At 52.1% G+C, this 27,929-nt stretch overlaps 1 protein-coding gene across 6 annotated transcripts; it reads left to right on the forward strand.

Annotated features, from left to right (window-relative positions):
* On the forward strand, positions 1-27,243 carry SLC35E2B (solute carrier family 35 member E2B). Of its 6 annotated transcripts, none has more exons than XM_087446985.1 (11): positions 2-135; positions 373-1,069; positions 10,764-10,790; positions 10,906-11,114; positions 11,465-11,600; positions 12,121-12,248; positions 15,014-15,134; positions 16,993-17,046; positions 17,976-18,048; positions 20,476-20,621; positions 22,475-27,243. In XM_087446985.1, exons 2-11 carry the CDS (start codon positions 750-752, stop codon positions 22,710-22,712), a joined length of 1,452 nt encoding a protein of 483 aa, XP_087303111.1. In that variant the 5' UTR covers positions 2-135; positions 373-749; the 3' UTR covers positions 22,713-27,243. The 6 variants fall into 6 exon arrangements, with proteins under 6 accessions (XP_087303110.1, XP_087303111.1, XP_087303109.1 ...); XM_087446983.1 differs by having other exon boundaries at positions 11-135; positions 10,906-11,231; XM_087446984.1 differs by lacking the exon at positions 373-1,069 and having other exon boundaries at positions 1-135; positions 10,906-11,231.
* Positions 27,244-27,929: the final 686 nt, after the last annotated feature.

Here is a 27,929-nt window from a genome sequence, read left to right on the forward strand (position 1 = left end):
CGGGGTGAGGGTGAGGGAGTGGGGCATCTCAACACCACACCCCGCCCTGGGCCACGGTGGTACGATCCGGACTGTGACAATGGACGGCCACGGAGAGCGCCGTCTCAGCACCACACCCCCGCCTGGGCCACAGTGGTACGGTCAGGACTATGACAATGGGCGGCCGCGGGGTGAGGGTGGGGGGGGGTGAGACATCTCAGCGCCACACCCCACCTGGGCCACGGCGGTACGGTCCGGACTGTGACAATGGGCGGCCAAGGAGGGAGCCATCTCAACACCACACCCCGCCCTGGGCCACCGTGGTACGGTCCGGAGGGTGTCAGGGGACGACCGTGGGGGTGCCGTCGCCAACGGGGGCTTCTCCGTCCCCAGCTCTGCAGGGACGGCCGGGAATCCCAGGCGATCAGAGCACTGAGCAGCGGGTCCCACAGGGCGGTGGTGAGCCGCCGCCGGCTTCCGGCGCGTCACTTCCGGCACGTCGCTTCCGGGCCGGATGCGGGTACTTCCGTCTGCAGCTCGCCCTGCCCCCTGCCCGGCCCTCGCGTAGAGCCCGGCGGAGGGCCGGTGGCTGCCCCGTGGTCAGGCGCTGCTCGGCTGGTCTGTCCGCCCCTGCCCCGTAGCACCCACCGCCCCAGGCCCCCGTCTCGGCACGCCCCGGTGGCCGCGGGCCGCCCCGTCTGTACCCCGGAAGCCGCCGTCCCCGCCGGCGGTGCGCGGCCACCTTAAATCCGCGCGCCCTTAAAGCCTCGATGTGGGCGGGGGCCCTGGGCCAAGAAGCGCGCGCCGGCCGGCTGGCCAGCTCTCCGGGCCACGCCCCCGCCCGCCCCGCCCGGGAGCTGGCCCCCGCCGGCGTCCGGCGGCTGGGGGAGGACCCGGCCGGGGCGCGGAGCGGCCGAGCGCCCTGCGGTGACCGCTGCCGCCGGCGAGAGCCCCCGGGTGTGCGCCCTGTCCGCGACCGCGAGCGGCAGCGCTGTCGCCGATGCCCGCAGGCGGAGGCCCCGGGCGTCCCCCGCGCCCCCCGGATGCGCGCGGAGACCCCGGCCGTGCTTCCGCGGCCCTGCTGCGACCGGTGGGTGGAGGAGCCGCGGCGCCGGGGGCTGCGGGCGAGCGCGAGGGGCGCCCGAGGCCGTCGGGCCGTCGGGCCTGGCTCCCCGGCTTCCCGTGACGCGCGCCCGGAGGCGGGGCCGCGTGCCGCCGGAGGGGACGGCGTGGGGCGCGGCAGTCCCGGGGATCTGCCCCACGGCGCTTTCCGGGGTTGAGGTCGCCTCCGGGGGTGCGGGGAGGCGCCCCGCCCCGATGGCTTCCGGGCCTGCGTCGCGAGTAGATTCCGTGATGCGTGTGTCTGGGTCCCTTCTCTGAGGGCGCGGCCGGTCCACGCGGAAACGCTGAATAAAACAAACGATAGGGGGGCCCCTGGTGGTCGCCTATCGCACTCGGGGCCAAAGCCCGCCGCGCCGGCCCGCTCGCAGCCCCCTCCCCTACTCTCACGGCCCCCCCGGACGCCGTCCTTTCTCCAGTCGGCCCACCCCAGGGCCTTTGCACACCCTTGCCCCTCTCGGCCTGAGGCTGTCCCCTCCTTCAAGAGGCCCCTTGGCCCTGAGGCCGGGTAGGGCCGTCCCTTCTCCATCACGCGCCCTGCGCTCCTAGTCACTCTCCACCGCGTGGAGCGTCTTCCCGCCCCCGCTTCGCAGGCCCCACGGCGCGGCCCGCGGTCACCGGCTCCGGGCAGCCGGCGTGGGGTCCCGGAGCGCACGGCCCGGCCGCGGGACGCTCGTCCGCTTGAACTCGAGGCCTCGGCTCCGGACTGCGGAGGGCTCGCAGGCGGGCGCCGCGTTCCCACCCTGCGTCCGCCTCTTCCTCGCCGCACCCCGGGGCCACGCGGGGCGGAGGACGCAGGCGGGGGCTCGGGGTTTTCTGTTTTAAGCCCCCGGACCTGGAGCCGCAGGTGCTGCCGTCCCCGAAAGAGCCAGGTAAAGACGTTTCATCTGCTCTGGAGCCAAAGGGCACGAACGCCCACGAATGCGTTGAAATTGGTGTTTTTTCTGCCCAGGATTTTAGAAAACTGGACATTATAGAATGGCTGCCGTCCTGCCGGTGCTGGTTCTAGCGGAATGTTGGTTTGTGAATTGGGTTGGGTAACGGCCAGTCCGAGCTACAACTTCATCCAGTTCTTTACCTGGTTTCCTGGGTCTTGGGGACGTCCAGGTCGTTTGCCCGAAGTGCTTACCGCTGCTGTTAAGAAAAAACTTCTGTTTAGAGATGGAGTGTCTGTTCAGCGGCTTTTTTAAAGGTTTTTTTTTTTTTTTAGTAGAGTACAATGTACTTTACCAAAAATATTTAAACTTGCAAGTAACATTTTAAAGCAGAGTGAAACAGTATTAAACAGCATGACACGGGTCATCAAGAGTGGGAGTAGGAGGTTTTTACATTAAAATAACCCGTTTGCAATACAAATGTATTGAAAATTAGAGAAATGCAAAAAAATAAGAAACAAAATGTTAGTGGATCTGAGAATCCACCTCCCAGAGCTGACCGCAGTTGGTCACTTGGCACATGTTCTGAACCATTCATACTTTTAAAATTGGAGCATATTGTACAAAAGTCTTGTAACTCTGCTCTGACTTAGTCTGTGATAAATACATTTTTGTCAAAACTTGTAGGGCTACAGTGGCTGCCATGGTAATGCACAGAGTGCCTGTCATGTGAGTGTGCCAGAGTTTATTACAAATCCCTCATTTGACACTTGGATATTGTCCAGTTGCTTGATGTTAAAAATAAAGCTGATTGAACATCTTGTATGTACAAGCGTGGACCTTTGTTGGATAGTTTCTTCAGGATCAAGTCCCAGACGTGGATTTTCTGAATTGTAGTGTATAAAATTTATAGATTTTCATACGTTTTATCTAAAATGGCCGTGCTGACCATCTGAACCAATCTAGATTTCCTCACCAGGTATTTGAGAACATCTTAAATTGTTTGTTTTAGAACAGGGATTCTTTTTTTTTTTAAGATTTTATTTATTTTATTTTTTCCCCCCAAAGCCCCAGTGGATAGTTGTGTGTCGTAGCTGCACATCCTTCTAGTTGCTGTATGTGGGACTCGGCCTCAGGATGAACGGAGAAGTGGTGCCTCGATGCGCACCCGGGATCCGAACCCGGGCCGCCAGCATCGCAGCGCGCGCACTTAACCACCAAGCCACAGGGCCGGCCCAGAACAGGGATTCTTAATCTCAGGCGGACGGGCCCTAGAATTTAGGGGTCTGCAGAATTGGATGGGGGAAGCTGGCATCTTTATTTTCACTAACCTCTCGCTGAACTTTTTTTCAGTGGTGAATGTGCCGCGGGGGTCCCAGCAGCACCACAGCTTTGTCTCTGTTGTAGAGCCCAGGGCACCTTCCCAGCTGGTCCTGCGCCCCTCCCTGCAGGGGTCAGCGGAGGCTGGACCCGTTTAGGCTGTGTCATGGAGTGCATGCTTTTACCAAGTGAAGATGTCACAGATTTGTTTCCTGTGATGTGTCACTTACCGCATTTCAGTAGACCTGGTTTCCTATTAGTCCTACATGTGCACATTCTTCTGAGGACGGCTCAGGGCAGGAGAAGAGTTGAGCCGACCCCTGGCCTACCAAGGGCAGCTCAGTAGCCAGCTACTGCATGCGAGGCAGAGAAGGCTATGGTTTAGTTCCTGTTATTTGTGCTCTAATCTGAGAGGGAGATGAGGCAGACGTTCATCTCCAGTGGCCTGTGGGTAGCCAGTGCTCCCCATGCCCCACATCCAGCCAGGTCCACCGGTTTCCAGGCAGACTGGGGTAAGGTCGGCTGTTGGCTCTTAAAGTCGATTTTTGATTGTTAGATTAGGGTCGCTGACCTTCGGTCTTTTGCAAGGCAAGAATTACTTCTCACTGAAAGCAACTTAAATCACGTGAACTAAGAAAGAAGAAGGGGCCGTGGAAACACGTGAGCCACGGGCCGGGAAGGCAGCTATGATCCTGGCCAGGACCTTGGTGAGTAGGACCCTCTGAGCTCAGGACCTGATGATCTCCAGCTCCTCCCAGCTTTCGCATGTGATGCCTAGGACAGCCTCTAAGGGTCTCTGCTGCACCCCGGAGTGCGTGATCTGTTCACGATTTAGACTCCAGGCTAGTTCTCGATAAACGTTGATTTCATTCAGTCAACCATCATGCGTGTTGAGAAGACCTGCGTGTCACTCCACTCTTTTTGTGTATTGCTACGTGTTATTCCTTTTTACTGCTGTCCAATATTGCATTGTGTGAAAATCCCACAATTTGTGTTTTCATTCTCCTGCGGATAAACAGTTGGGTGTCCCCAGTTGTGGTGATGATGAGCAGTTCTGCTCTGGACATTCTTATATGCGTCTTGCCATGTACACGTGCAGGACTTTCTCTGGGGGAAATTCTCCAGGACGGAATGGCTGTTGTAAGGGTATAAAGCATGTTCACTTTTCAAGATAATGCCAACTTATTTTCCAAAGTGTTTGTACCAGTGTACACTTCCACTAGCGATGTATGAGTTCCTCTTGATCGAAATCTATCCAACAACTCTTGGTATTGTCAGACTTGTTAGTTTTAGCCAATGTGGCATAAAATGCCGTCTCACGGGGGTTTTACTTTTCCGTTCCCTGACTACTACTGAGGCTGAGTGCCTGTGGCAGGCATCCCTTGGTCTCACGGGATGACCCCGTGGTCTCAGCTGTGTTCACACCCTCTGTAATCTCCCCCCTTAAGGTTGGGTTGGACTTACGACTTGCTTGTAATGAATGCCATACAGCAAACGTGAAACAAGGCCATTTCTGAGATGAGGTTACAGAAAGCTTCAGAAGGCTTCCTTCTTGGGTGTTTTCTCTCGCCCCAGCTGGCTCGCTCTGATGAAAGCCAGGTGCCGGGTTGTGAGCAGTCCTGTGGAGAGGCCCATATCAGGCAAGGGACTGAGGGAGGCTTTCTGCTAACAGCCACGAGGAACTGAGAAGTGAATGCCAGCCACACCATGTGAGTGAGCTTAGAAGCAGATCCTCCAGCCCCAGTCGAGCCTTCAGACGGGACTGCAGCCCCTGCTGCCACCATGATAGCAACCTCATGAGAGACCCTGAGCCAGAACACCCAGCAGAGCTGCTACCAGATTCCTGGACCACAGAAACTGAGGGCCTAAGTATTCTTTTGTTTTAAGCTGCCACGTGTGGGGTAATTTGTTATAGGGCAGTAGAGCGCTAATACAGCACCCTTTCTTGTGCTGATTGGTCATTTAGAAATCCTCTTCTGTGATGTGTGTTTTTGCCCATATTTCCTATTGAGTTGTAGGAATTCTTGATATATCCTGGATTTTAATCCTTTGTCACATTGTAACTGTCTTCTCCCAGGTTGTCACTTGTCTTTTCACTTTATAGTGTATTTTGATGAAACAAAAGTTCTTAATTTTGCCAATTTAGTCTGTTTTGTCCATGTTTTCTTTTATGGGTAATGCTTTTTGGGTTTGAGAATCAGAAAGACATTCTCTTACGTTTTTCCCTAAACATAAAGTTTTACACATTAAGTCTTACACAGGAGTACAGCCTGAGGCCGTCTTTCTCTGTGTGGCTCATGCGGATGAGGGCAGTCCTGTCTAGGAGGGTAGTTGGAAGGTTTGTTGAGTTAATGTATGTAAAATGCTTCCTCAGACTTTACCTGGTTCACAGTAAGTGCTCCATGATGTTACTAATTATTTCTCTTGAATTGTGAGATGAGGATCCAATTTCTTTATTTCGGGTGTTGATAACAACTATCCTAGTATCATAGACTGACGAAGCTTTCCTTCGTCGATAGCCTGCACCACCACTCTGTCATAGGTCCAGATTCCATGTACACATAGACCTGTTTCTGGACCCTGTACTCTTTTTTATTTGTTTATTTGTCTATCTCTGCAGTGAGTTATCACATGCCCTAAAAGTCCTAGTATCTTGATAGGCAGGTCCCCCCTCCCCCACTGTCTCCTCCTCCGAGGAAGTGTTCCTTATCTTTTACCCTTTGCAATTCTCTGACATTCCCCTTGTAATTAACATGCACCTTGTAGGATATAACTATCCTGTTATTTCTGGACTTTCATCTGGTAGTTGTAGCGCCTGAGTTGCTTGTTAGTCTGATTATGGTGATGGTTGCCTGGGGGTGAGTTTTCTGATTCCATCTTTCCTTTTACAGTGGTCATTTGGCTTTGTACCGTGAGGAAGAGCTTCCTCTTCTTCCTCATTTGTTTATCACTGTGGGCACCCGGGTCCTTATTTTACTCAGTAGGTTCTAATCCTTTATTAAGGCCGTGTTCACTTTCCCCCTCACACTGCCCCAGGTCTCACTAGAGGGCGTTCCCTCACTGTTGCTCCTGTGTCCTTTTACCGTGTCCCCGTCATTCCTTGAGCAGTTCCTTTCTTTCTGGCTCAACTAATGCCCTAGCCTGGCATCGGCCGTTTGTTCCGGGAGGCTAGTTCATTTCGGTGGAGCGTGAGATTTAGAAACTGATGTCAGGGCAGTGGGTGCGCTCGTCGCTGTTGGGCTGTCTTGCTGCGAGGCCCCACAGTGGACAGAGCTGTGAACAGGTGTAGAAGTAGAGGCATTGTGCACAAGCACATCCGTGTCTACCTCTCGCTATCCCTCTGTCCATCTCTCTCTCAAAACCGTGAGTTCTGAGACCTGATGCCTCCACTCAGGCCAGCACCACAGGATTCATTCTCTGTTTCCTCCTTTCTGTGTGCTACTGTCTTCGCCGACAGTAACAAATCTCGCTCCGATTGTCTACAACATATTTATTTATTTGTTCAATCCAGAATTCCTAACTCATGACTCAGCAAAAAAGCCTACCATTTAGAGGTCGGTATTTGTTGAGAGTTCTTTTTGTCTTGAATCTGAGCACGTACATCCTAAGTGCTGTGTCGGAAGTTTCTTGGGTTGATTCATTTTCTCCTCCAGGAGATGACCATGGCTTGACTTCTTTGTTCTTCACCCTTTTTCAGAATTTTTTATGTTTTTATTTATAAACAACATATAACGTTTTGGCATATTTAACAGCTTTTTGTTAAATACCATACTAAAAATATACCATATTGTATATTTCCTTCCCCGATTCAGTCTTGTTGTGTCAGCGCTCCGGCAGTTGTAAGATTTACCTGTCAGCGCACGTGGCAAGGCCTGTCCTCTGACTGCCCGAACTCCTGTTCCACGAGTAGACGGGTACTTGTTTCTTCCATTCGAAAGACATTTAGGTTGTGCTTTGCTACTAACAAAAATTGCTGCAGGAAGGACCTCGTGAAGCGGATTTTGGTGCGAGTTGAAGGTGCGCACAGCCCCGGGCCGCTAGCCCTCTTCCCGCGTCAGCCTCAGCCGAGCGCTTTGGTTTTCTCTCTCATTGTTCCTTGTCACTTGCAGTGACTCTCGAAAGGTCACATCTGACAGTTTGGGTCTGGAATCTGATGGCATTGGTCTTGTCGGCGGTTTCCAGCGGTCAGTGGGGATGTTCGGCGACAGTCACAGAGCCATGGCTGCCTCGGCGGGGGCGGCTCCAGCGTGGGAGCTCTCCACCTGGCCACATCCGAGAGTCAGCCAAGGAGCCGAAACATCACTGACACGGCAGCTTCTTGCTGAAGGTCTTGATCCGGGGAGAACGTGTGCGTCTGTCAGACGGTGGCTCCTAGTTCCTTAAATCTCTGACCACGCCAGGGTGAGAGCAGGCATGTTGGGTCACACGGCTTCTCGGGACTTTGGAGAGGAGGGGAACGAGAACCTGCTGTTAGCAGTAGTTTTGCCCGGGACGTGGTGATTTTCTCAGATGAGAGCTAAGTGAAGCAGGGAGATGCTTGGTCGCATGGAGCTGGCAGTCCACGCATTTTGAACCCAAGCTTCATTTTGTGCCTGGAAGAGGAAGGACAGCAGATTGCCTGCCCGGGCCTGCAACATGCACCTTTGCTCTTCGTTGTGTTTCTTGGTCCTGTGGGTGTTTCTGGAGCGTCGACTCCTTGTCATGCCAGCAGATTTGGTTTTGGAAACTCAGCAGTGGCTGTAGGGTACGTGTGACATACACCATGCCAGAGTCCCTGAAGAGAGGAACCTGATGCTGTTGGGGGCCTTGGAATTAGGATTTGGCCCTGACAGGGAGCTTTCCTGGGAGGGTGGAGCCCACGGAGGGGTGGGAAATGTGTCCTGGAGGTGGAAGGGAGCAAGGAGAGAGGGCAGGGCACAAGGCCCCAGGAAGGTGGGGGTGCGGCCAGTCCGGGAGAGGGCCCGGCGGGAAGCCAGGACGCTGGGTGTGCACATACTGGGATTATTTGGCTCCTGCAGTGAGGAGCCTAGGAGGCGCAGTCTGGGACCCCCGGGGTGCTCGGGTGGGGTGCTGTCTCTCTCTGCTCTTAGGGACCCTGCGCCATAGCAGTGGGCTTTGTTCCTACATTTTGCCTCCACTTGCAGCCAGGCCCCTGTTCCTGGCAAGGGAGGAGGAGGTGGGGGAGCACAGACTCCCTACGTCCCCAGCTCAGGGCACAGCCAGTCCAGCTGCAGGGGATTCCTGAGCCCATGGAGGTTTAGCTCCCAGCATGTTGTAGCCCCAAACAGGACAGTCGGACTGGGCTGGTGAAGAGCGAGAGGAGGTGGGCGTTTTAATGGAGACCTGGTGCTGTCAGCGCCCAAGGGGCTGAAGAGCTCACAGTTATCCCGGGGTCAGTAGGAGCCCCTGGAAGGGCCAGGTGCGCCCCTGTCATGGTCTGGGGTGCATTTTGGAGAGGCTGCCCTAGTGTACTGAGGGTTGGGGTGCACGTGGGTGGCCTGGAAGAGCCGAGGGTGCTTGCTGGGACCTCGTGGCACTGAGCTAGTGGTATGACTGGGCAGACCAAGAGTGCTAGATGGACAGACGAGCGCACATTGGGAGCTGAGGGAGGGAGGGGAAGGATGGTTCTGAGTGTCTGGTGCTGCCCCAGCCTGGGAGCAGGGCCGGAGCCAGGTTGCTGGTGTGGTGAGAGCCCCGAGTTCAGTCTGGATCATGCTGTGTTTGAGGCCTCTGAGCGCCTGCAGGCAGAGGAGCAGGGAGCGGTGGGGCAGGTGGCCTGAGCTCCTAGGAGGGGTTTCGGCCGGGAGGTGACAGTGTGCGTCCCTCATTCAGTGCTGGTGGGTGGCAGAGGAGCCACCCCCTGGTCACTCAGTGCAGCCAGCTCAACAGCTAAATACCCCCTGCTGCGCACGCCTAGACGTTAGGGGTAAAATAGAACGGGCGCCCTTTCAGGTACGTAACTGAGCCCTTCTAGATAAAAGGGGACCCCAGCTCTCAGAAACTGTGAGCGAACAGGCAGTTCGAGCGGTCAGCCATGTGAGGCTGCCTGGGCCAGGTGGGGGCAGCCTGGGGACTCAGGTTTGATGTCACAGGGGAAGGAGGTCAGACTCCGGCCCTCCTGAGATGGGGCAGACACTTGTCACTGAGAACCTTGGAGAACTTGCCGACCAGCACAGGGGAGAGACCACTTCTGGCTTAGGAGGGGAGGGGAGGGTTCTCGCTTGAGAAATCGTGACCACAGGCCTGAGCACCAAGCAGGTGTAGGTTTGATATGCTGAGGGTTTGTCTAGAAAGTAGCATAAAGTTGGTCCTGGGTTGGTGACACCCCTGGGGCGCCTGGCAGAGGCAGACTCCAAACCTGTTTAAAGGCACACCCTCAGCTCTAGAAGGAATTCTCTCAGCCCAGAGTGCAGGGCTCCACATATCAGGATCTGCTGAAGGTGATTATGTATGAAGTGCACCAGGAACTGTCCCCCAAGAGCCAGCCTCAGCTGACACAGAAGACAGGATTACGTTGATAAGGTCTTTGGATAATGCACTGTCAGAGACTGAAAAATGCAAGATGTAAAGAAGGAATCGAAAAGGAAACAATAAGACGCTATGAGAAAAACAGGCCAATTTGAAAGGGAACCGAGTAGAACACCCATAAATGAAAAATGCCATCATTGAAATTTAAAACCCAGTAGATAGGGCCGGCCCCGTGGCTTAGCGGTTAAGTGCACGCGCTCCACTGCTGCTGGTGGCCCGGGTTCGGATCCTGGGCGCGCACCAACGCACCACTTCTCCGGCCATGCTGAGGCCGCGTCCCACATACAGCAACTAGAAGGATGTGCAGCTACGACATACAGCTATCTAATGGGGCTTTGGGGGATATAAATAAATAAATAAAATAAAATAAAAATTTATAAAAAAAAAAATGAAACCCGGTAGATGGATTGAAAACTCAATGTCTCTGGCAGTGGCAGAGCAGTCCTCCCGTGAAGAGCAACTCGAAATGCTGGACAAAATATTAAAAAGTCAGTGAGGGCCTGGGAGAGCCCAGCCGGAAAAGTTTTTGTGGGACCAAGATCCATGAGGGGAGAGGCCCAGGATGGTGGCCCCTCTCCTCCGTGGCTTTGGCTGGTTCCAGAATGGGTGGGAAGGTGCAGACCCCTTGTGACAGCCTCAGGGAGCAGGTGGCACAGACCTCAGGCTTGGGCTGAGCTGAACCAGCTCAGGGGCCAGGGGTCTTGGGGCGGCGAGACGGGGGTTCTGGGTCCTGCCCTGTGGTGAGGGGAAGGCAGCCAAGAGGATGGGACACTGCAGCCAGGGCTGCCCGCGTCCCAGGGCAGTGGACTAACACAGTAAGGAAACAAGGCCGAAATTCCACGCTTGCATTTTTCAAATTATGTTAAATTGGTCATTAAAACGTGGAGGCCGTTGAAATGTTCACAGACAGAACTAACACCTTTGCTTTTCTTGCTGTTTCAGCCTGTGCCCCACACTTTTCTGGGAGAGGTATGCCACCAGGATCGCCGCTTCCTTCCCTCCTGGGGTCCCTGCACCTGGGGAGTCAGCATGACCCATGCTGGCCGCTGTCCTTGAGATAAACGCCTTTCTCTCGCTGTGGCAGCAGCATGTCTGTGTCAGGAAAACCCCAGGGAGCGGCTGAGCTCACCCCTGGCCCCGAGGAGAAGCCAAGGGGAAAGCCGCTCTTCAACTGGGGCTCTCTCTTCGGCCACCGAAGTGAGAAGATTGTCTTCGCTAAGAGTGACCGAGCCCCGGAGGAGAACATGCTCACTATCACCATCACGGAGACCACCATCATCGAGTCGGACCTGGGTGTGTGGAGCTCCCGGGCCCTGCTCCACCTCACGCTGTGGTTCTTCTTCAGCTTCTGCACCCTCTTTCTCAACAAGTACATCCTGTCCCTGCTGGAGGGGGAGCCCAGCATGCTAGGTAACCAGACCCTTAGCATCCGGGGCCGAGAGCCGAGGGGCCCTTGTGCTTGTGGGTCAGTGCGTTATGTGTGACAAGCGCAGGAAAGAGCCAACAGCCCCCGAGAGGGAGGAGGAGAGCTTGGGAGACGAGGGTGCCTTGGGAACATGGAATGGCATGTTCTGTCTGCCTGTGCACTAGGAAGGGAAATAATTCTCTTTTTTCAGCTTGGCCCCTTCGTCTCCCTACTTCAGGTGCTGTGCAAATGCTGTCAACTACGTTTATTGGATGCATTAAAATATTTGTTCCTTGCTGTTTATATCAGCACAAAACCCGGCTTTCTTATCCACCCAACTTCATCATGATCATGCTGTTTGTGGGTCTAATGAGGTAAGGAATCTGACATTTTTGGTTGAGTGTCTAAGTGTTTTTATATATAAAAGATCTTTCCCATCACTAAGAATGTGAAGTCAGCTGACTGACATGATTAACTGATGATAGGTGTGTTTTCAGTGTAAACATTATAAAATTATAAGGGCTATATAGATTTTAGGACAACAAATATATTTGGTTTTGTGGCTTTAATGCCACATGTATTTGATCAGATTGTTTCTGGAACAGCCATGAAAGCAATTTAATGATGGTTTAAGAGTAATATGCCTCCTCCTCCCTGGGTCTGATGCTCTGGTGACGGTGGAGCAGCAGAAGTCTTTGCAGGTGGGTGGCAAAGCCGTTTCCTGGAGGGCCCGGCCTAGAGGAAGTGGCGAGGAAGGCCAGTGAGCAGGAGGAGGCAGGAGGAGGAGGAGAAGCGGGGTTGGGTTGGAGGTACCTGCGGCCGGGCTAGCTCCTCAGCGAGTGCGTCTCTCCTATAGAAGAGCTGATCCGTCCTCACCTTCTGTCGGCTTCTTAGGTTCACCACGGTGGTTTTGGGGCTCGTCAGCCTGAAAAACGTGGCAGTCTCGTTCGCTGAGACGGTCAAGAGCTCTGCGCCCATCTTCACCGTGATCATGTCGCGCATGATCCTAGGCGAGGACACAGGTGAGGGGCCCCCTCCGGCTGGCACCCACTCCTTACCCTCCCCCTGCCCACCTGTGCCTGGCGTGGCGGCTCCATCCGGGCTGGGGTCACTTTCACGCTGGCGAACGCCGTCACTTCTCTCCCGTCTTTGTAGGGGTCACAGGCTGCCTCATTCACTTAGGTGTTTTTTCGCGTCTGCTGCATGGGGGTCAGAGGCGTTCCGGTTGGTGGGGGCAGTAGGAGCTGGGAAAGAAGTGATGACCAACCTCAGGGGCCGTCCCTCATCCCAGGAGGATAAGACTGTCTTCCGCGTCATGCGAGGTGGTGCCTGGTGGCAGGAGGGCTCAGCTCCGGCAGGCGCAGTGACTTGTCCCAGCTCCCCTGCTGGACGGAGCGCCTGACTGCCCTTCCTGAGTTGCCACCCACCTGCATCCTTCCTGGCCCCTCTGACCGCCTCGTCCTTGTCACTTCTTGCTCCTCACTGCTTTTCAGCTGTGCTTCTCCGTCCTCCCCAGGGTTCAGCACATGGGATTTATTTACTCATCTCCAACCTTTAATGACAGGCAGGCTGTTTCCAGCTAGTTACACGTTACACACACTCCCTGTTTCTCCTACAACCTCTATGAGAAGGAGCATATCCGATATTGTTCCGTGAAAACAAGTAAAGTGCAGAATAATGCATATGATATGTAATCTTTCTAAGACGAGCACTAATAGATGTAGATATGTACTTGCTTCAATTAGGAAAATGGCAAGATCCTAAAATAAGGCGAGTACCTACCGTAGAGGGAGGGAGGAGAATTGCTGAGGGGACAAGGACACAGCTGGCCTTCTCACAGATGTGCCTTGGGAGCCATGCAGACGTTTTAGCTGATGGTAAAGCAAAATCAAGTCGCGTCATTCCTAAAAATTATAAGCAACATGAAACAAATGAGCCTGATTGCACATCAAGCTGGTAGCTTAACCACACAAAAAGGTTTATTTCAAATGACTTGAAGACATGATTTGAGTAGAAATAGAAGTACAATGATGTACACCTGAAATTTTTGCAATGTTATAAACCAATGTTACTGCAATAAACAAAAAATTAAAAAAAAAAGACAAGATTTGCCTTCCAGCTGTGGTGGATAAGCTTGTAGCAAAACAGCTCTCTTGCTGAGAACAATTAGAAAATCTTGACAAAATTTAGGAGAAAGAAATGTGTTGGGAGGCACTGGAGAGTGACCGAGGTACCAGGACTCATGGGGCCAAGATTTTGGGGCCAAGAGTCACCCAAAGAAGTGACCCCGGCCTCCCCTCCACACAGGGGCATTTGCTAATTCTCGAGCAGCGCTGGGAATCTGGGCGGAGCAGCCTCATGGGGCTGAAGGGCAGGAGCTGGCGGGGTCTGCCAAGGGGGGAGGGCCCGGACTTTCATCTGGGACCCGAATCTAGGGAACCCTATGGCTAGAGGCATCTGTCACACCTGGACTGCATCCCAGCAGCAGAACAAGTTCTTCCTGGAGGAGGAGACTGCACTCACGGTATCTAGCTCTCTCTGTGCCTTTCATACTTAATGTCCGTCATTCAACAAAAATTTCCAGGCAGACCAGAGGACGAGACCAAATGATGGAGAACCGAGAGGGCACTCGAGACGCAGATCTCCCCCACCCACTGCCCCAACACACCTTTCTTATGCTCCTGGCCTCGTGACTGCTTGGGGCCTGTGGCTTGGCTGTGTTGACTGACTCACAGGCTCGTCAGTTCACTGATCTTCCTGAGGAGCCTGAGTTACTGCTCTGGACAGCACTGTCCTGTGACGGGGAGAAGACCGCTGCCTGCGAGGTCAACGTAGAGCGTCGGGGGGCTGGGCTTTTATTCCCTGTTCCCAAGCACAGAAGGCTCATACCCTCGTCTGTTTTGAGCTTCCACATAAACTCAGGGCTGTATCTGGAATGAAAGCAGAGGTGAGACGAGGTGCGGTGCCCCGTTTCCAGCGTGACGGTGCGGGCCGCACCCGTGAGTTTCCATTGCACTGAGTGGATTTGTTTACCATTCTTGTTCAGGTTGTTAGATTTCAGAACGAAGCAAAGAGGAATAAAGTCAGGCCGGCCCGGTGGTGCAGCAGTTAAGTTCACGGGCTCTGCTTCAGCGGCCTGGGGTTCGCAGGTTCAGATCCCGGGCGCAGACCTACACGCCGCCTGTTAAGCCATGCTGGGGCAGCGTCCCATATATAAAAGAGGAAGATGGGCACGGGTGTTAGCCCAGGGCCAGTCTTCCTCAGCAAAAAAATAAAAATAAAAGTTAAAAAAGAGGAATAAAGTCCACGTGGGCACTCATAGAAGCCTCCCTGCACCAGGCTTTAAATGGCAGCCCTCCCTGCCCCTGGTTTTCCCTTTTTAATAGAATTACCTGGCCACCGTCGACCATCTCATTCACCTTCCTCATTTTGCAAGTGAGAAGTCATGGAACCATGGGTGCGTGCACGGAGGTGGGGTTTCCAAGCGGAGGGCTCAGGTCTGGTTCATAATGCCCCCCAGGCCCAGCAGATGCACCTCACAGAGAAACAGCCTTCTGAGGTGCCTGGCTCTGGAGGGGTAATGGGACTTATTTGTAGACGTGGACTTTCATTTGCGGTATTTTCCCTCCCACATAAAGAATCTGGTAGAACATGTACTTGTTTGCAGATTAAAGTGCAAGTCTGTAGCTTTCATAGAGGGGGTGGAAGCAGCCTTGGCACCTGGATGAGAGTTCGCAGCCAGGTGTACTGATTCCTGCCGTCTCTTGTGTGTGTTATGCCCTTTCAGGGTTGCTGGTCAGCCTCTCCCTTATCCCGGTCATGGCAGGGCTGGCGCTGTGCACAGCGACCGAGATAAGCTTCAACATCCTGGGGTTTTCAGCTGCGTTATCCACCAACATCATGGACTGGTGAGTCATGAAGAGCGTGGGGACACGGTGTGCTCGAGAAGTAGCACTCGCCTTCCGTCACCTGGATGGTGGGTATTTGCATCCAGGTTAACTCAGTCACTCCCCGTATTCAAAGCTGGGTACGTCTGATGCTGTCTTTTCCAAATAGAAAGCAGTAAGTGCCCCAGTAAGGTCACTTTTTTTCAAAAAAGAAGCCAGAATTTGACGATACGTGGTCTTAATACTTGAAAACACTCATCGTAGGGATACAGGTAGCTGATAAATGCTGAAATGCACAAAGTAAACACAGCCCTACCCACATAGGAAATATGTGTGCATTCAAGCTAAAGAAAACAGAAGAGGCTGTCTTATAGCTGGAACAAGGGGCGGTTCCTGGAGTGGTGGCCAGGAGCCCTCCGGTTGTTCGGGCGGCCCCTCTCCTGCCTAGTGGGTGGTCTGTGTCCTGCATTGCCACTGCAAAGAGGGCAATGAGAGCTGGACTCATGTGGTGTGGACCTGTGGCTGGAAGTGAGGAAAGGCTTTGTTGTCCTGCAGTAGGAGAGGGGACAGCATCACATTCCGAGCGGCTGTTTAGATTAGTCTAGAATGGGTCGTCTTGCATATGGGCTGTGCTGTTGAAGACCACACTTACACCTCAGCAAAACCTGTTCTTTCAGAATTACTAATCCCTTCTAGGTTTCCCCTATTTCTGAGAAGAGAGGAGGCAACAGCATGGGTATCCAAGAGTTACTGCTGCTGTTACCGCTAAAGTGGAACAGGCCCACCTTGAGGTTTTGAATAATACTGCTAAGTAAAAACAAAAATCATGTTTAATTTCATTTCTTACACTTCATGTACTTGGTTCCAGCTTTTTCCCTCTGCATTTGTAGCTCATAGAAACAATGCGGGTGAGATCACATGTTCAGTTTGCATCTCGCTTTATGACTCCGTGTGATCCTGCGAGCATTGCTCCCTGGCTGGACTTGGTCCAGAAGCCAGAGTTCTGTGACCACCTCCTCATTCACCTCGCAGATGCTCCACGACTAAAGGATTCTTCTGTTTAAATCTGCGAGGAGGTTTTTTTTGACACGAGTCTCCGTCTAAGTTTCTGACTGTCCTGTAGTGAAATCCCTAGACGGGAGATGGAGCCGGTGAGCTTCTCTGAACGGCTCCTGATCTGTGCTCTCAATGTTTCTGAAACGGTTGTTCAGGTTTATGGTTCCGTCGAGACAGCTTCTGTCTGATTTCGTCCTCGACTAAATTTTTTCATTACAACAGAATAAAGCCCTGCTTCTAGAGTCCAGAGGGCAGAGTCGTTAGTTAAGTGCCAACTCCTGTGTCCTGAGGAAGCTGGACGCTGTTTAGTTTTATCCTTGGCTGTGTGTGAATTCTCCGTGGTCTGTCTGTCCCGTTCAGGGGTTTTGTCTGTGTTTTTCTACACGTTGCTACATGTGTTTTCTACTTCATGTGCTTAGTTTTGTTCACTTGCGCCACATGTTGGGTCCCTGGGTGCCCAGCCCGTGGCAGTTGCTGATTTACGGGAACTCTTGGTTCAGAGTGGGGTTTTATGCAGCACTTAGAGCAGGGACTCTGGGATCCTGGGATCCTCTGACACCTGAGAGCTAGGCGACTTCAGGCCTGTTGCTCAACCTCTCAGTGCCTCGGTTTGCCCATCTGTAAGAGGGGACAGGCATGGTGCCCGCTCGTGGTGGAGTGATGCCTAGGAAACGCCCAGTGTGAGTTGCTCACAGCGGACATGCAGTGGCCGGCCGAGGTGCTGACCAGCGTTGTCACTGCTGGGAGCCACAGTGCTTCGTCTGCTTGCCGCTCACGCTAACTTCCTATATCGACGGCTGACCTCTTCTTTTCTTTATTCTAGTTTGCAAAATGTTTTTTCAAAAAAGCTCCTGAGCGGGGACAAATACAGGTTCTCGTAAGTATCATTAACAAGTGAGATCTCCAATTTCATGCACCGGAGAGGACCCCTGCCCATGGGGAGAACAGGATGCCCTGGAGACCGAACACTTTTCCCATCTTGGCTTAGGTGGCGTTTAAAAGAACCTTGTTGGGCCAGCCCCGTGGCTTAGCGGTGAAGTTTGCGCGCTCCGCTGCTGGCGGCCCGGGTTCGGATCCTGGGCGTGCGCCGACGCACCGCTTCTCCAGCCATGTTGAGGCCGCGTCCCACATACAGCAACTAGAAGGATGTGCGACTATGACATACAGCTGTCTGCTGGGGCTTTGGGGAGAAAGAAAAAAAGGAGGAGGATTGGCAATGGATGTTAGCTCAGAGCCGGTCGTCCTCACGAAAAATAAATAAATAAATAAATAAAGTACCTTGTTGAAACTTGCAATTAAAAAACTCACTGTTTTGGGGCCGGCCTGGTGGCGCAAGCAGTTAAGCGCGTGCACTCCGCTGCCAGGGCCCGGAGTTCGCCGGTTCGGATCCTGGGCGTGCACTGACTCACCGCTTGTTAAGCCATGCTGTGGTGGCGTTCCATATAAAGTTAGAGGAAGATGGGCACGGATGTTAGCCCAGGGCCAATCTTCCTCAGCAAAAAAGAGGAGGATTGGCAGATGTTAGCTCAGGGCTGATCTTCCTCACACACACACACAAAAAAACCCACTGTTTTGAGCTACCCCATCAAGGCACCTGAACGACCAGCTCTTCTGTGGCTGCCTTTTAATTTCCGGTAGCCGTGTAGGTTGGCTCTGTCACGCCCGGGCCCTCCTTGTCCTCCCAGGAGAATAGAAGCTTCTAGTGTGCTTGGGTACTTTAGAAGGTTCTTGCTGTGGAGTATCTGGGTTGGAACCTGGCCTCTTCCCGGCGTGGACAGAGGGTCAGGTGCCTCTCTTGCCCCGCAGGGCTGCCGAGCTGCAGTTCTACACCAGCGCTGCGGCCGTGGCGATGCTGGTTCCAGCCTGGGTCTTCTTCATGGTAAGTTTCAGGAATGGGACGCTCCTTGTTGCCTGCGCTGCCATTTATCCTCAGTGAGTCAAGAGCCGAATGATTTAAAACTCCAGGGCACGTGGCTAGCTCAAGGTGTTGTGGCTTTGCTGAATTGTTCACAGAGAGTCAGTGAACGTGCCTCCAAGGAGAAGGGAGAGAAAGTGGAAGCCAAACCTTGGCGGGTCTGTGATGCGAGTTCCTGCCCACCGGGGGCAATCCACAGCTGTAGTTGAGGAGTTTTCTGAAATTTGTATGTGAGGGTTTTTAGACTTGCTTATTTTTTATTATTATTGTTATTTTAAAGTAACATATGGCTGCCGTAGAACAATCAACAGGGCAGGAGTATGTAAAACAAGAGAGAAGGTCTGTCTCTGGGTCCCTCCCAGTCCTACTAGAGGACCCCTTTCCAGAGGCATCTGTGTGGCTAGAAACATACTCATGCATGCCGTGACATAAATGCTTAACGATGCTTCAGTCACGACAGACCACATGTGCAACGGTGGTCGCACAATTTCAGTACCATAGAGCCCACCTAGGTTTGTGTAAGTACACTCTGACGTTCCCACAACGACGACATCGCCTAACGACACGTTTCTCAGAACGTGCCCCTGTCATTAAGCGACGTGACTGTACGTGGTAATGGTATGTAGTGTGATTCTGTTAGTCTTATAAAAGCATCTTATATATCTGTGCGGACCTTCTTGTTTTTAACACAAATGGAACTGGGCTGCCCCGTCCTATAATCGTGCTCCTGGTGTGGCTCTGCCCTAACCCATCACTGCCCCGTGGATGGATGTTTGATTGCTTGGCGCTTTTCCCTGTTACGTACACACAGCAGGGAACTTCTTGTGTCATGTCTTTAGCAGATGAGGGTGTTTCTCTGGGACACATTCTTGGAATTGGAATGGTTAATTGAAAGAATATGCACATCTAAAATTATTTTTATTGTAAAATATACATACATAAAATTTACCATTCTAACCATTTTTAAATGTACATCCAGTATGTTCACATTGTTGTGCAACCATCACCACCATCTGTCACCAGAACTTACTCGTCATCTCAAACTGAAACTGTCTCCATTTGACACTAACTCCTCATTCCCCCTGTAGGGGAGACAGAACTTGACCTCTCCCCTCCCAGGTTCTCCAGCTGGGCCTGAGAATTCAAACTGACATAAATTAAACTGACATGAAGACAGATTCTGAGGAGACAAGCACACAGATTTATTTAATATAAGCTTTATGTGACACGGGAGCCCTCATGAGGCAGCAGAGACCCAAAGAAGTTGCAAAACCTGAGCGTTTTCCTGTTCAGTTGAACAAAGAGACAATTGTGGAAAAGTAACTGGATTGTGTGGGCAGGCTGCTGGAAGATGGCAGTTGTTTCAGCACGGTCTGTGCGCAGAATTCTCACGGCCTGACTCCTGTCCTTGAGGATTCGACTGTTTCTTCCCTGAGGGGGTTTCCTGTTCTGCTCTCAGGAAGAAAAAGGGAGCTCAGAGCATCCTTCTTGCACCTGCTGTTTTCTAATTGTCTTTAGCTGAAAACAATCCTTATGCCAAAGAGGCATATTCAGGGGAAGTGTGTTCTGAACTCCTTCAGCACCCCACCCAGCCGCTGCACCCACCATTCTCCTTTCTGCCTCTATGAACTTGACTACTCTAGGGACCTCATGTAAGTGGAATAGCACAGTATTTGTCTTTTTGTGACTGGCTTATTTCACTTAGCATGTGCTCAGGGTTCATCCATGTTGTAGCCTGTGTCAGAATTTCCTTCCTTTTTAATGCTAATATTCCATTGTATGGATAGACCACATTGTGTTTATCCATTCATCCTTTGAGGGACAGTTGGGTTATGTCCACCTCTTGACTATTGTAAATAATGCTGCTATGAACATGGGTGTGCAAGTATTTCTTCAAGACCCTCTTTTCAGTTTTTTGGGTATAAACCCAGAAGCAGATTTGCTGGATCATATGGTAATTCTCTTTAATTTTTTTTTTTTTTTTTTGGTGAAGAAGACTGGTCCTGAGCTAACATCCCTTGCCAATCATCCTCCTATGTTTAATTTTTTTCTCCACATCATCATCGACACTTGTTATTTTCTGTTTGTTTTTGGGATTTTTTTTTTAATAGTAGACATCCTCATGGATGTGAGGTGGTATCTCGTAGGGTTGATTTGCATTTCCGACAGTTAGTGATGTTGAGCGTCTCTTCACGTGCTCGTTGGCATGTGTATGCACATGTTTAAAGTTTTGATAAATGCTGTTCAGTTGCCGCCCTGGAAGGCTCTCTTCAGAGCTCTCTTCCACCTCAGCTCATTTACCAGAGGACTGGGTGGCACTCTGTGTTTCCATGGGTGATTGATCACAAGAAGAGGGCCCCTGCAGAGCATCGTGTTTGTCCTGGCACATAGGGCCTGCCTGTGATCGGGGGGAGCGGGAAGAGCTTCAGTCTCAACCAGGACGTCGCGTTGCTGCTGCTGACGGACGGCGTGTTCTTCCACCTGCAGAGCGCCACAGCCTATGCCCTCATGGGGGCAGTTTCCCCTGTGACTTTCAGGTGAGCATGGGGACCCCCAGCTTATCTGCAGAGGAGAAGACTTGGAATCTGGGTGTGTTGATGAAAGATATTTGTGATTGCAGAATGCTGTTGTAACGACTGGTCATGCATCATAATTACTAGGCAGTTTTGTATTGGTGCTATTTGAAATACAAATAGGAAGTGTGTGAAATAGATTTTTAGGGAAATCCCCGCTAGAAATGGTTACATTAGAGTAGAAGTTGTTTGGAGTAGTTTGAGTATTCTTCTGTCTAGACCAGCACCATCCGTGGAATTGCCCGCAGTGATGGAACGCTCTGTCCCTGCGCTGTCCAGGTGGGGAGCCATGGGCCACACGTGGTTACTGAGCACCTGAAATGTGAGCACAATGAGGATCTGAATTCTTAATTTTATCTAATTTTAATCACTTTGAATAGCCACACGTGGCCATTGGCTCTGATATTGGATGGCACAGCTCTGGGAACTTAGAGGTGAGCTAAACATCTCATTAGCTTCTTTTCACTTCCATAACTGGACAGATTTAATGAAAGCACAATTTAAAGACTGGAGAGTTTTCGGTAACAAATAGAAAGGAATGTGCCGATGTCCCCACCAGGCCTAGAAATCCATGTGCTGATGCCTGCAGCTTTGGCTACATCATACTCTTGCGTGGTCTTTTGTTCTTTAACTCCTGAATTGTCACCAGAGAGAAGTGGAATTGTCCCTAGATGTGATCGAATCTTGCTACTGTTAAGCCTCATTGAGCCGCACCTGCAGCAGCCTCAGTTTATCCAGGCGTACACGCTGTCGCCACTCTCTGGAACAGCCCAGTCCTCTCTCTGCTTGTTTTCATCTGGCTTGGGCCAGGACAGTAAATACTCACATCCACCTGAGCCCAGCAGCTGTGCAGTGCACGAGCCACGTACTGCAGCTCAGGAGTCAAGGAGCAGAACCATCCCTATGCAGGTCCGCAGGTGCTGTGCTGTGGCTGGACCGCTGCCCATCCAGCCCTCACGTTTCCTGGGTCCTGAATAGCAGGTGTCTGCAGGAACATCACGAGCAGTCGTGATCTGAGTTCTTCTGGAGCTCATGGTGGTCACTGTCCCTGTCACACATTCTTGTTTCTGTTTGGGGCAAGGAGTTATTTCCAAATATTCCTGCAACTTTGTTTTTCAGTGATCATTAGTGATGGTTCAAAAAAAGATAACAGAAAACCAATTTTTTTTAAGAAAATAGCTTTTTTGTTGTTATAAGAGCGATACTTACTCATTATAGAAAGTTTGAAAAAGGCAGAAAAGTACAAAAAATAAAGTTTAAATTATCCACAATCCCAACCCCAGAGACAACACTGTTGACATTTTGGTGTATTTCACTTTATTTTGACAAGTCCTAGCATTGTCTGTACAGCACTGTCCTTACCTAACAGACAGTCTCTCTAAGAGACCGTTGCTCTTTGGTGCTGTAAAGTATCACAGGTGTGTGCGAAGTTTTCTTCTCTTTAGAGAGCAAATGGAAGTTTTTAGGGGTAAAGTGTCATAATGTCTATAATTTACTTTCAAATATTTCAGTCAAAAAAAGGATGAAGCAAATGAGGCAAAATGTTAATTATTAAGTCTAGAAGATGAGAGTATGGCTCTCATCATTTCCCTACGTCTCTGTTCAACGTTTTTCCTAATAAAAAGTCCCCCCAAAAAAGAAAGAAAGAAGGAGGGGCAAGGGAGCAAGCTATTAAAGGCGTCCTCGGCCCCGCCCCGCGCTCAGCTGCCACCGTGCCAGAGCAGCGCTGCCATTCGCCTGGCGTGTGCGGGCCGTGGGGCTGGACGCAGGCCTGAGTGCAGGCTGTGACCCTCTCTGGCCCTCCTCTGTCCTTACAGCGTTGCTAGCACCGTGAAGCACGCCTTGTCCATCTGGCTCAGTATTATAGTTTTTGGCAACAAAGTCACCAGCGTGTCAGCCATTGGCACCGTCCTGGTAACAGCTGGCGTCCTGCTCTACAGCAAGGCCAGGCAGTACCAGCGGGAGGCAATGCAGAGCCTCGCTGCAGCCACCAGCAGGACGCCGGAGGATGACGTGGAGTCACTGGTCCCTAAGGACCCCAGACCACACCACTGAGCTCTGGAAACCTCAGCCCGTGCCGAGGGCCCTGAGGCGCCACCCACTGCTGCTCTCCTCCACGCTGACACGGGATCCCCTCTGCCTCTCCTGCTCCCTGGAAACCAGGCTCGGGGACACCCAGCCTCCACAGGTCACAGTTGGAGTGCAGGAGACTGGGGGATGTATAGCCTTTCCTGCTCCTTTTTTGGGTCTTCAGTCAAAACTGTCAGGAACTTGAATGGGGAATCCCAGATGTCAGCTCCCTAGGGCAGAGACCAGAGCCAGCTGCCACTGAGCCATCACCAAATAATGTGAAAACCGCCTCCCGCTGACCCCATGCTGAGCACACGGGAGGGTGTTGGGACCAGGGACCAGCCTCTGCACACCTCTCGCCGGGCAGGCAGTTCCAGCTGCAGGGAGGCCAGGCCCAAATTCCTCTGGGGGGTACAACTGTGAAGCCAGAGCTGGGTCCCAGTGCACGCCGCTCCCCGCTTGGTGCTAGTGGAGGGAACCCAGCATCCCCACGCCAGCCATCCAAGGCCACCCAACTCCTCAGCCATCTGGGGAGACTGCTGTGCTGGGACAGAGGCCACTTCGCCCACTAGCTAGGCACAGAGGTCACAGCAGCCTGAGAGACCACAGAGCTGGGCAGAGTGGGGAGGGGACAGATAGGGTGCAGACAAAGGGTCTCCTGCTGCTGAGGGCGGGGCATTGGGCCCTTGCCTTCCCACCGTTCCACCTGAGGCGTCCTCCCACCCCACAGCTGCCAGCATCTGGCAAGGTACCACTTGCAGACAGGTCATTCGTGGAGGGGAGGGGTGCCCCACCCCCTTTCAGAGTCTGTGCTACACTAAGGCCCCTACCTCCCAAAGGTCTTGTCCCTCACCTGTGGCCAGGGCTCTGGCCAGTGACCCCCGATGTGGTGATTTCCGGCCCTAGAGGTTGAGGACAGACATCTTCAGTGTTTAACTTGGGGCAGGGAGATGCTGACATTCTCTCTTGTCCTGGGCTCGTGTATGTAACGAAGGCTGTGCTGAAGGGCTCCCGTGGGTGCGCTTTCTTCACTCAGCTGGTCAGGAGCCGAGCCTTAACTTGGTCTCATGGAAGAGGATGTTGTGGTTTTCCCTTGTGAATGGATGAGCAGGGGGAGCAGTGGGAAGAAGGTTTGCAGTGTTTTCAGTTTTTGTTATGCTGCACTTAAAATGACAGTAGTTTTTTAAAAAGGAAGCACAGGCACAGATGCTCCTGGGATGCACCGCCTGTGCCGGGTGAGCCCCCTCTGAACCGCAGCCCGCCGGCCGGGCCCCTCCCAGAGCCTGTGTCGGCTCGAGGCTCCTGACCTCTTCACCTCATCCCTCATCTCGCCTCCTGGTGCGATTTCTGATCAGACCAGGTCCATCGCCAGCCAGTCCTTGAGGCCCTCCCCATTGCTCCAAGCTCGAGTTGTGGGGCTTGTCAGATGCAGCCCAACTAGTGGCCATGCTCTGGCCACCTGGCTGTCGGAAGCTTGCCTGCTGGGACTGAGCGAATTAACTGAGGAAAGGAGTTTAAGGCACTAATTGTTCCCTAAGTGTCATTCCCCTCCCTGCGGTTCAGGTCCTTGGCTCCCATAATTGGTTCACTGGTTTTCCAGTTGGCTTCTCAACTGGAAAATATAAAAACAGCCCGTCCTGTAGGTCAAATGTCTTGGTAACAAAGAGCAATAATTACGTCTCATTAAGTTCTGCCTACCTGAAAAAGTTTGCCATGATGATGGATGAAAATGAGGCCTTTTCAACTATAACCTTTTCATGAAGCTGAGCTGCGTCTAGAGGACAGGCAGGCGTGTCCTTGCGTGCGTGACCAGCTCACCTTCACTGTGCAGACGTTTCTCCTGTGGCTTCCCCAGGTTTCTAGTCCCACTCCTCTTTTCCTGCTTCCCCCAAAACACAGCTAAGAGGATTGCTTGGAGGTGGCTGGGGTGGTGGGATGGTTCATTGATCTGTGAGAACCCAAGTGAAAGCACCACTTCCACGGGGCTCCTGCCTCCGCCTTCGAAAAGGTGGCTGCTGCGCCAGCTGCCGACAGTGGGATATGAACAGAGAAGGGGACATGCCTTTGGTTGCCCCCTTGCAGGGTCTTCACGTTGGCCTTCTCACAGACTTTGTCACCTGAGTGTAACGAGATAGGCAGTCGCCTGCGTCCCAGTATTACTAGGGATTTCTGGTCCCTGTCTCATGTGGAACTACAAAGCTGCACGTCATGGCGTGCCCCTCCCTCCACCCTCACAAGTGGCTTCAGCCTGTGTCGATTTTCTAAATTTTGGACCAGAAACAAAACGAACATTTTCCTAAATTATTAGTAAATGAGGCAATTTCCTGCAGAGCTGCTTTTGAGACTTTCCTTGTCCTGGGTGGGAAGAGCATAGGACATGCGCTGTGGCCGGCACCGCCCTCACTCTGGCTTACATTCCTTCCATTAGTCTCGTCTCGACCCCTAGTTGCCCACTGGGCATCTCCAGGACAGCTCTGCGCAGAAAGTCAAAACCCGCAGCCTGGGGCCGGCCCTGTGGCTTGGTGGTTAAGTGCGCGCGCTGCGATGCTGGTGGCCCGGGTTCGGATCCCGGGTGCGCATCGAGGCACCACTTCTCCGTCCATGCTGAGGCTGAGTCCCGCATACAGCAACTAGAAGGATGTGCAGCTATGACATACAACTATCTACTGGGGCTTTGGGGGAAAAAAAATAAATAAAATCTTTAAAAAAAAAAAACCCGCAGCCTGGCTGGGCCATTTGTTAATGACTGTACAGACATGATATGTTTTTTTATTAACTTTGTGTAGTAGTGTTTATAGTATGTTCTTTTTTTTTTTTTAAGGTTTTTTGTGTGTGTGTGTGTGTAAGATCGGCCCTGAGCTAACATCTGCGCCAATCCTCCTCTTTTTGCTGAGGAAACTGGCCCTGGGCTAATCAGTGCCCATCTTCCTCCACTTTATGTGGGACGCCGCTACAGCATGGCCTGATAAGTGGTGCATTGGTGCCCGCCTGGGATCCGAACGCGGGCCACCAGCAGCGGAGCTCGACCACTTAACCACTACACCAGGGGGCCGGCCCCTATAGTATGTTCTTATTGGACCAGCAAAGATGTGCTGTACCAGCGTTGACACTGGGTCTTGTTACTTACATTGGGTCAATCCCTCCCGTGTCCGTGGTCGTTGCCCGTGCCTCTGTAAACACGCACACTTGAACCAGGCTTCCGAGTCATCTCATCTGCTTGCTTACATTGATACTTAGAGATGTACAGATCTCTGGCTTTCAAGGAAACTTCCAGTACTGAATGGCATAGAAAGCTTTTTTTCTTTAAATTCCGATAGTCATAATTTCCTTCATATCAGCATTAAAATAATCTGCCTTGGAAAGCTGAGAATGCTATTGCACAACCCAAAATGTGTCTTTAATTTGAGGAAAGTGAACATGGTGAATCAGAAACGGTGAAAAAGTGCTGCACAAAGAACATCAGCCAAGTGGAGCTGTGCTTGTGGCCTGCCTTTGAAAGACTTCCCCAAACCACTGGGCTTTGCTTCCTGTTGTGGCACTCTCCCGAGCATGGTCACTCAGAGGGGCCAGTGGGGATGACAGATGCACAGCATGGCTTTTTAATCTGTCCGGGTGTTGTGCTTCCTAAGACCTGAAAGTATTTTCACTGTTTCCCTGCATTGGGAAATTGAAAGAAGGATGTTACTACAGATAGAAATCCTCTTCTCCGCTTTGCCTTTGACCAACTTTGTCCTAAGGGCTAAAATACGTACCTGCCCTGGTTGGGCCCTCTTCATTTTCTTAGCTTATAAATAAGAACATCCCAGCTCGCCCAGTGACTGTTTCTCTCTGTCCTGGCTGGGGAGCCAAGAGCAGAGCCGTGAGGCTGTGCTGACCGTGGGTCAGCTGCTCCACTTGCAGCTCAAGGCGTAAAGCCTTCCACTTTGCTGTGTCTCGAGTATTTCTTCAGTTTTCCCGATGGCTGTGATTTCTGAGTCTGATGGCTGCTGGGTCCATGCCCAGATGTCCACACTGAGTTGGAAACTATTCTACCCGGCAGAGTCTTTGTTTTGTTCATTCAGCTGATTTGCCATTTCTAGGCTGTTAGCAGACCTGTGAGTCGAGTCTGAACCTGCCCCGGGGGTGTTGTGGGCTCCACGTTGAAGAGGGCGCGTCAGGGTGACTGCCCCGCCCTGAAAAACTTGAAAATCGGTATCAATGATCATTGACGTCAGAGCCAAATTATATTTGCTTTATACCAAACAAAACTGTGGAGAACTACAAGTACATTGTACAAAATGTTTATAGTGTTTTGTATTTCACCTATTTCAGTATTTATGTGACTAGATCAGTACTTTCTAGAAAATGATTCTGTTAAATAATTTAGTGAGTCACTGTTAATTTCCCCATGTGATAAATTGATGCTGTATAATTAATCCTGGGGATGCCTTCTGGTTATTTTTGCCTGTATCAAGCCACCATGGTAGCAACCGTCTGTGGCTCTTGTTCTGCACAAGTAAAGTAAACGTTAATCGTGTACTGTGTTTTCTTCATTGTGTAACTCGCATGTGTTGGTGCTACTGAAGTGGTGGTTTCCTGTTGCCTTTAGCAGTTTCCAGCTTGAAGGGAGAGGAAGGTTTCCCCGTCCCCGGGGAACTCAGGGATACAGAAAGTGAACATTCTATTCTGGGAGGAAGAGACTCCCACTTCACTCCCTTTTTGTGCCCTGATTTCTTGCCTCGTCCTGCATTTGCCATCTCAGGTCCAGGGAACGTGAATGCATGCCGGTCTTCCGTCCTCTCCCGGGAGTCCGGACGTTGAATTCTCATTTTTCTGTGACCATTTAAAACAACACAGGTCCTTGGGGCGGCCCTGTGGCTTGGTGGTTAAGTGCGCGCGCTGCAATGCTGGTGGCCCGGGTTCGGATACCGGGTGCGCATCGAGGCACCACTTCTCCGTCCATCCTGGGGCCGAGTCCCACATACAGCAACTAGAAGGATGTGCAGCTATGAAGCTATGACATACAACTATCTACTGGGGCTTTGGGGGGAAAAAATAAAATAAATTAAAAAAAAATCTTAAAACAACACAGGTCCGCAGAAGAACGGGAGACGGGGAAGAGGACGTCTCGACTCTCGGCGTCAGCAGGTCTGAGGGGCACCCGCGGAGTGAGGGTCTCCACAGCCCTTCGCAGGAGTCTGCGGGAGCCGCCTTCGGAACGCA

The sequence above is a fragment of the Ceratotherium simum genome, chromosome 22 (genome assembly GCF_057802395.1).
Source record: "Ceratotherium simum simum isolate JZ-2026a chromosome 22, ASM5780239v1, whole genome shotgun sequence".
NCBI classification, from domain to species: domain Eukaryota; kingdom Metazoa; phylum Chordata; class Mammalia; order Perissodactyla; family Rhinocerotidae; genus Ceratotherium; species Ceratotherium simum.

Coding starts and splice junctions, on each gene's coding strand:
- SLC35E2B (XM_087446983.1), top strand. CDS start 750: ATGTGGGCGGGGGCCCTGGGCCAAGAAGCGCGCGCCGGCCGGCTGGCC. Junction 12,249..15,013: donor GATCCTAGGCGAGGACACAG/GTGAGGGGCCCC, acceptor ATGCCCTTTCAG/GGTTGCTGGTCAGCCTCTCC. Junction 15,135..16,992: donor TCCACCAACATCATGGACTG/GTGAGTCATGAA, acceptor TCTTTATTCTAG/TTTGCAAAATGTTTTTTCAA.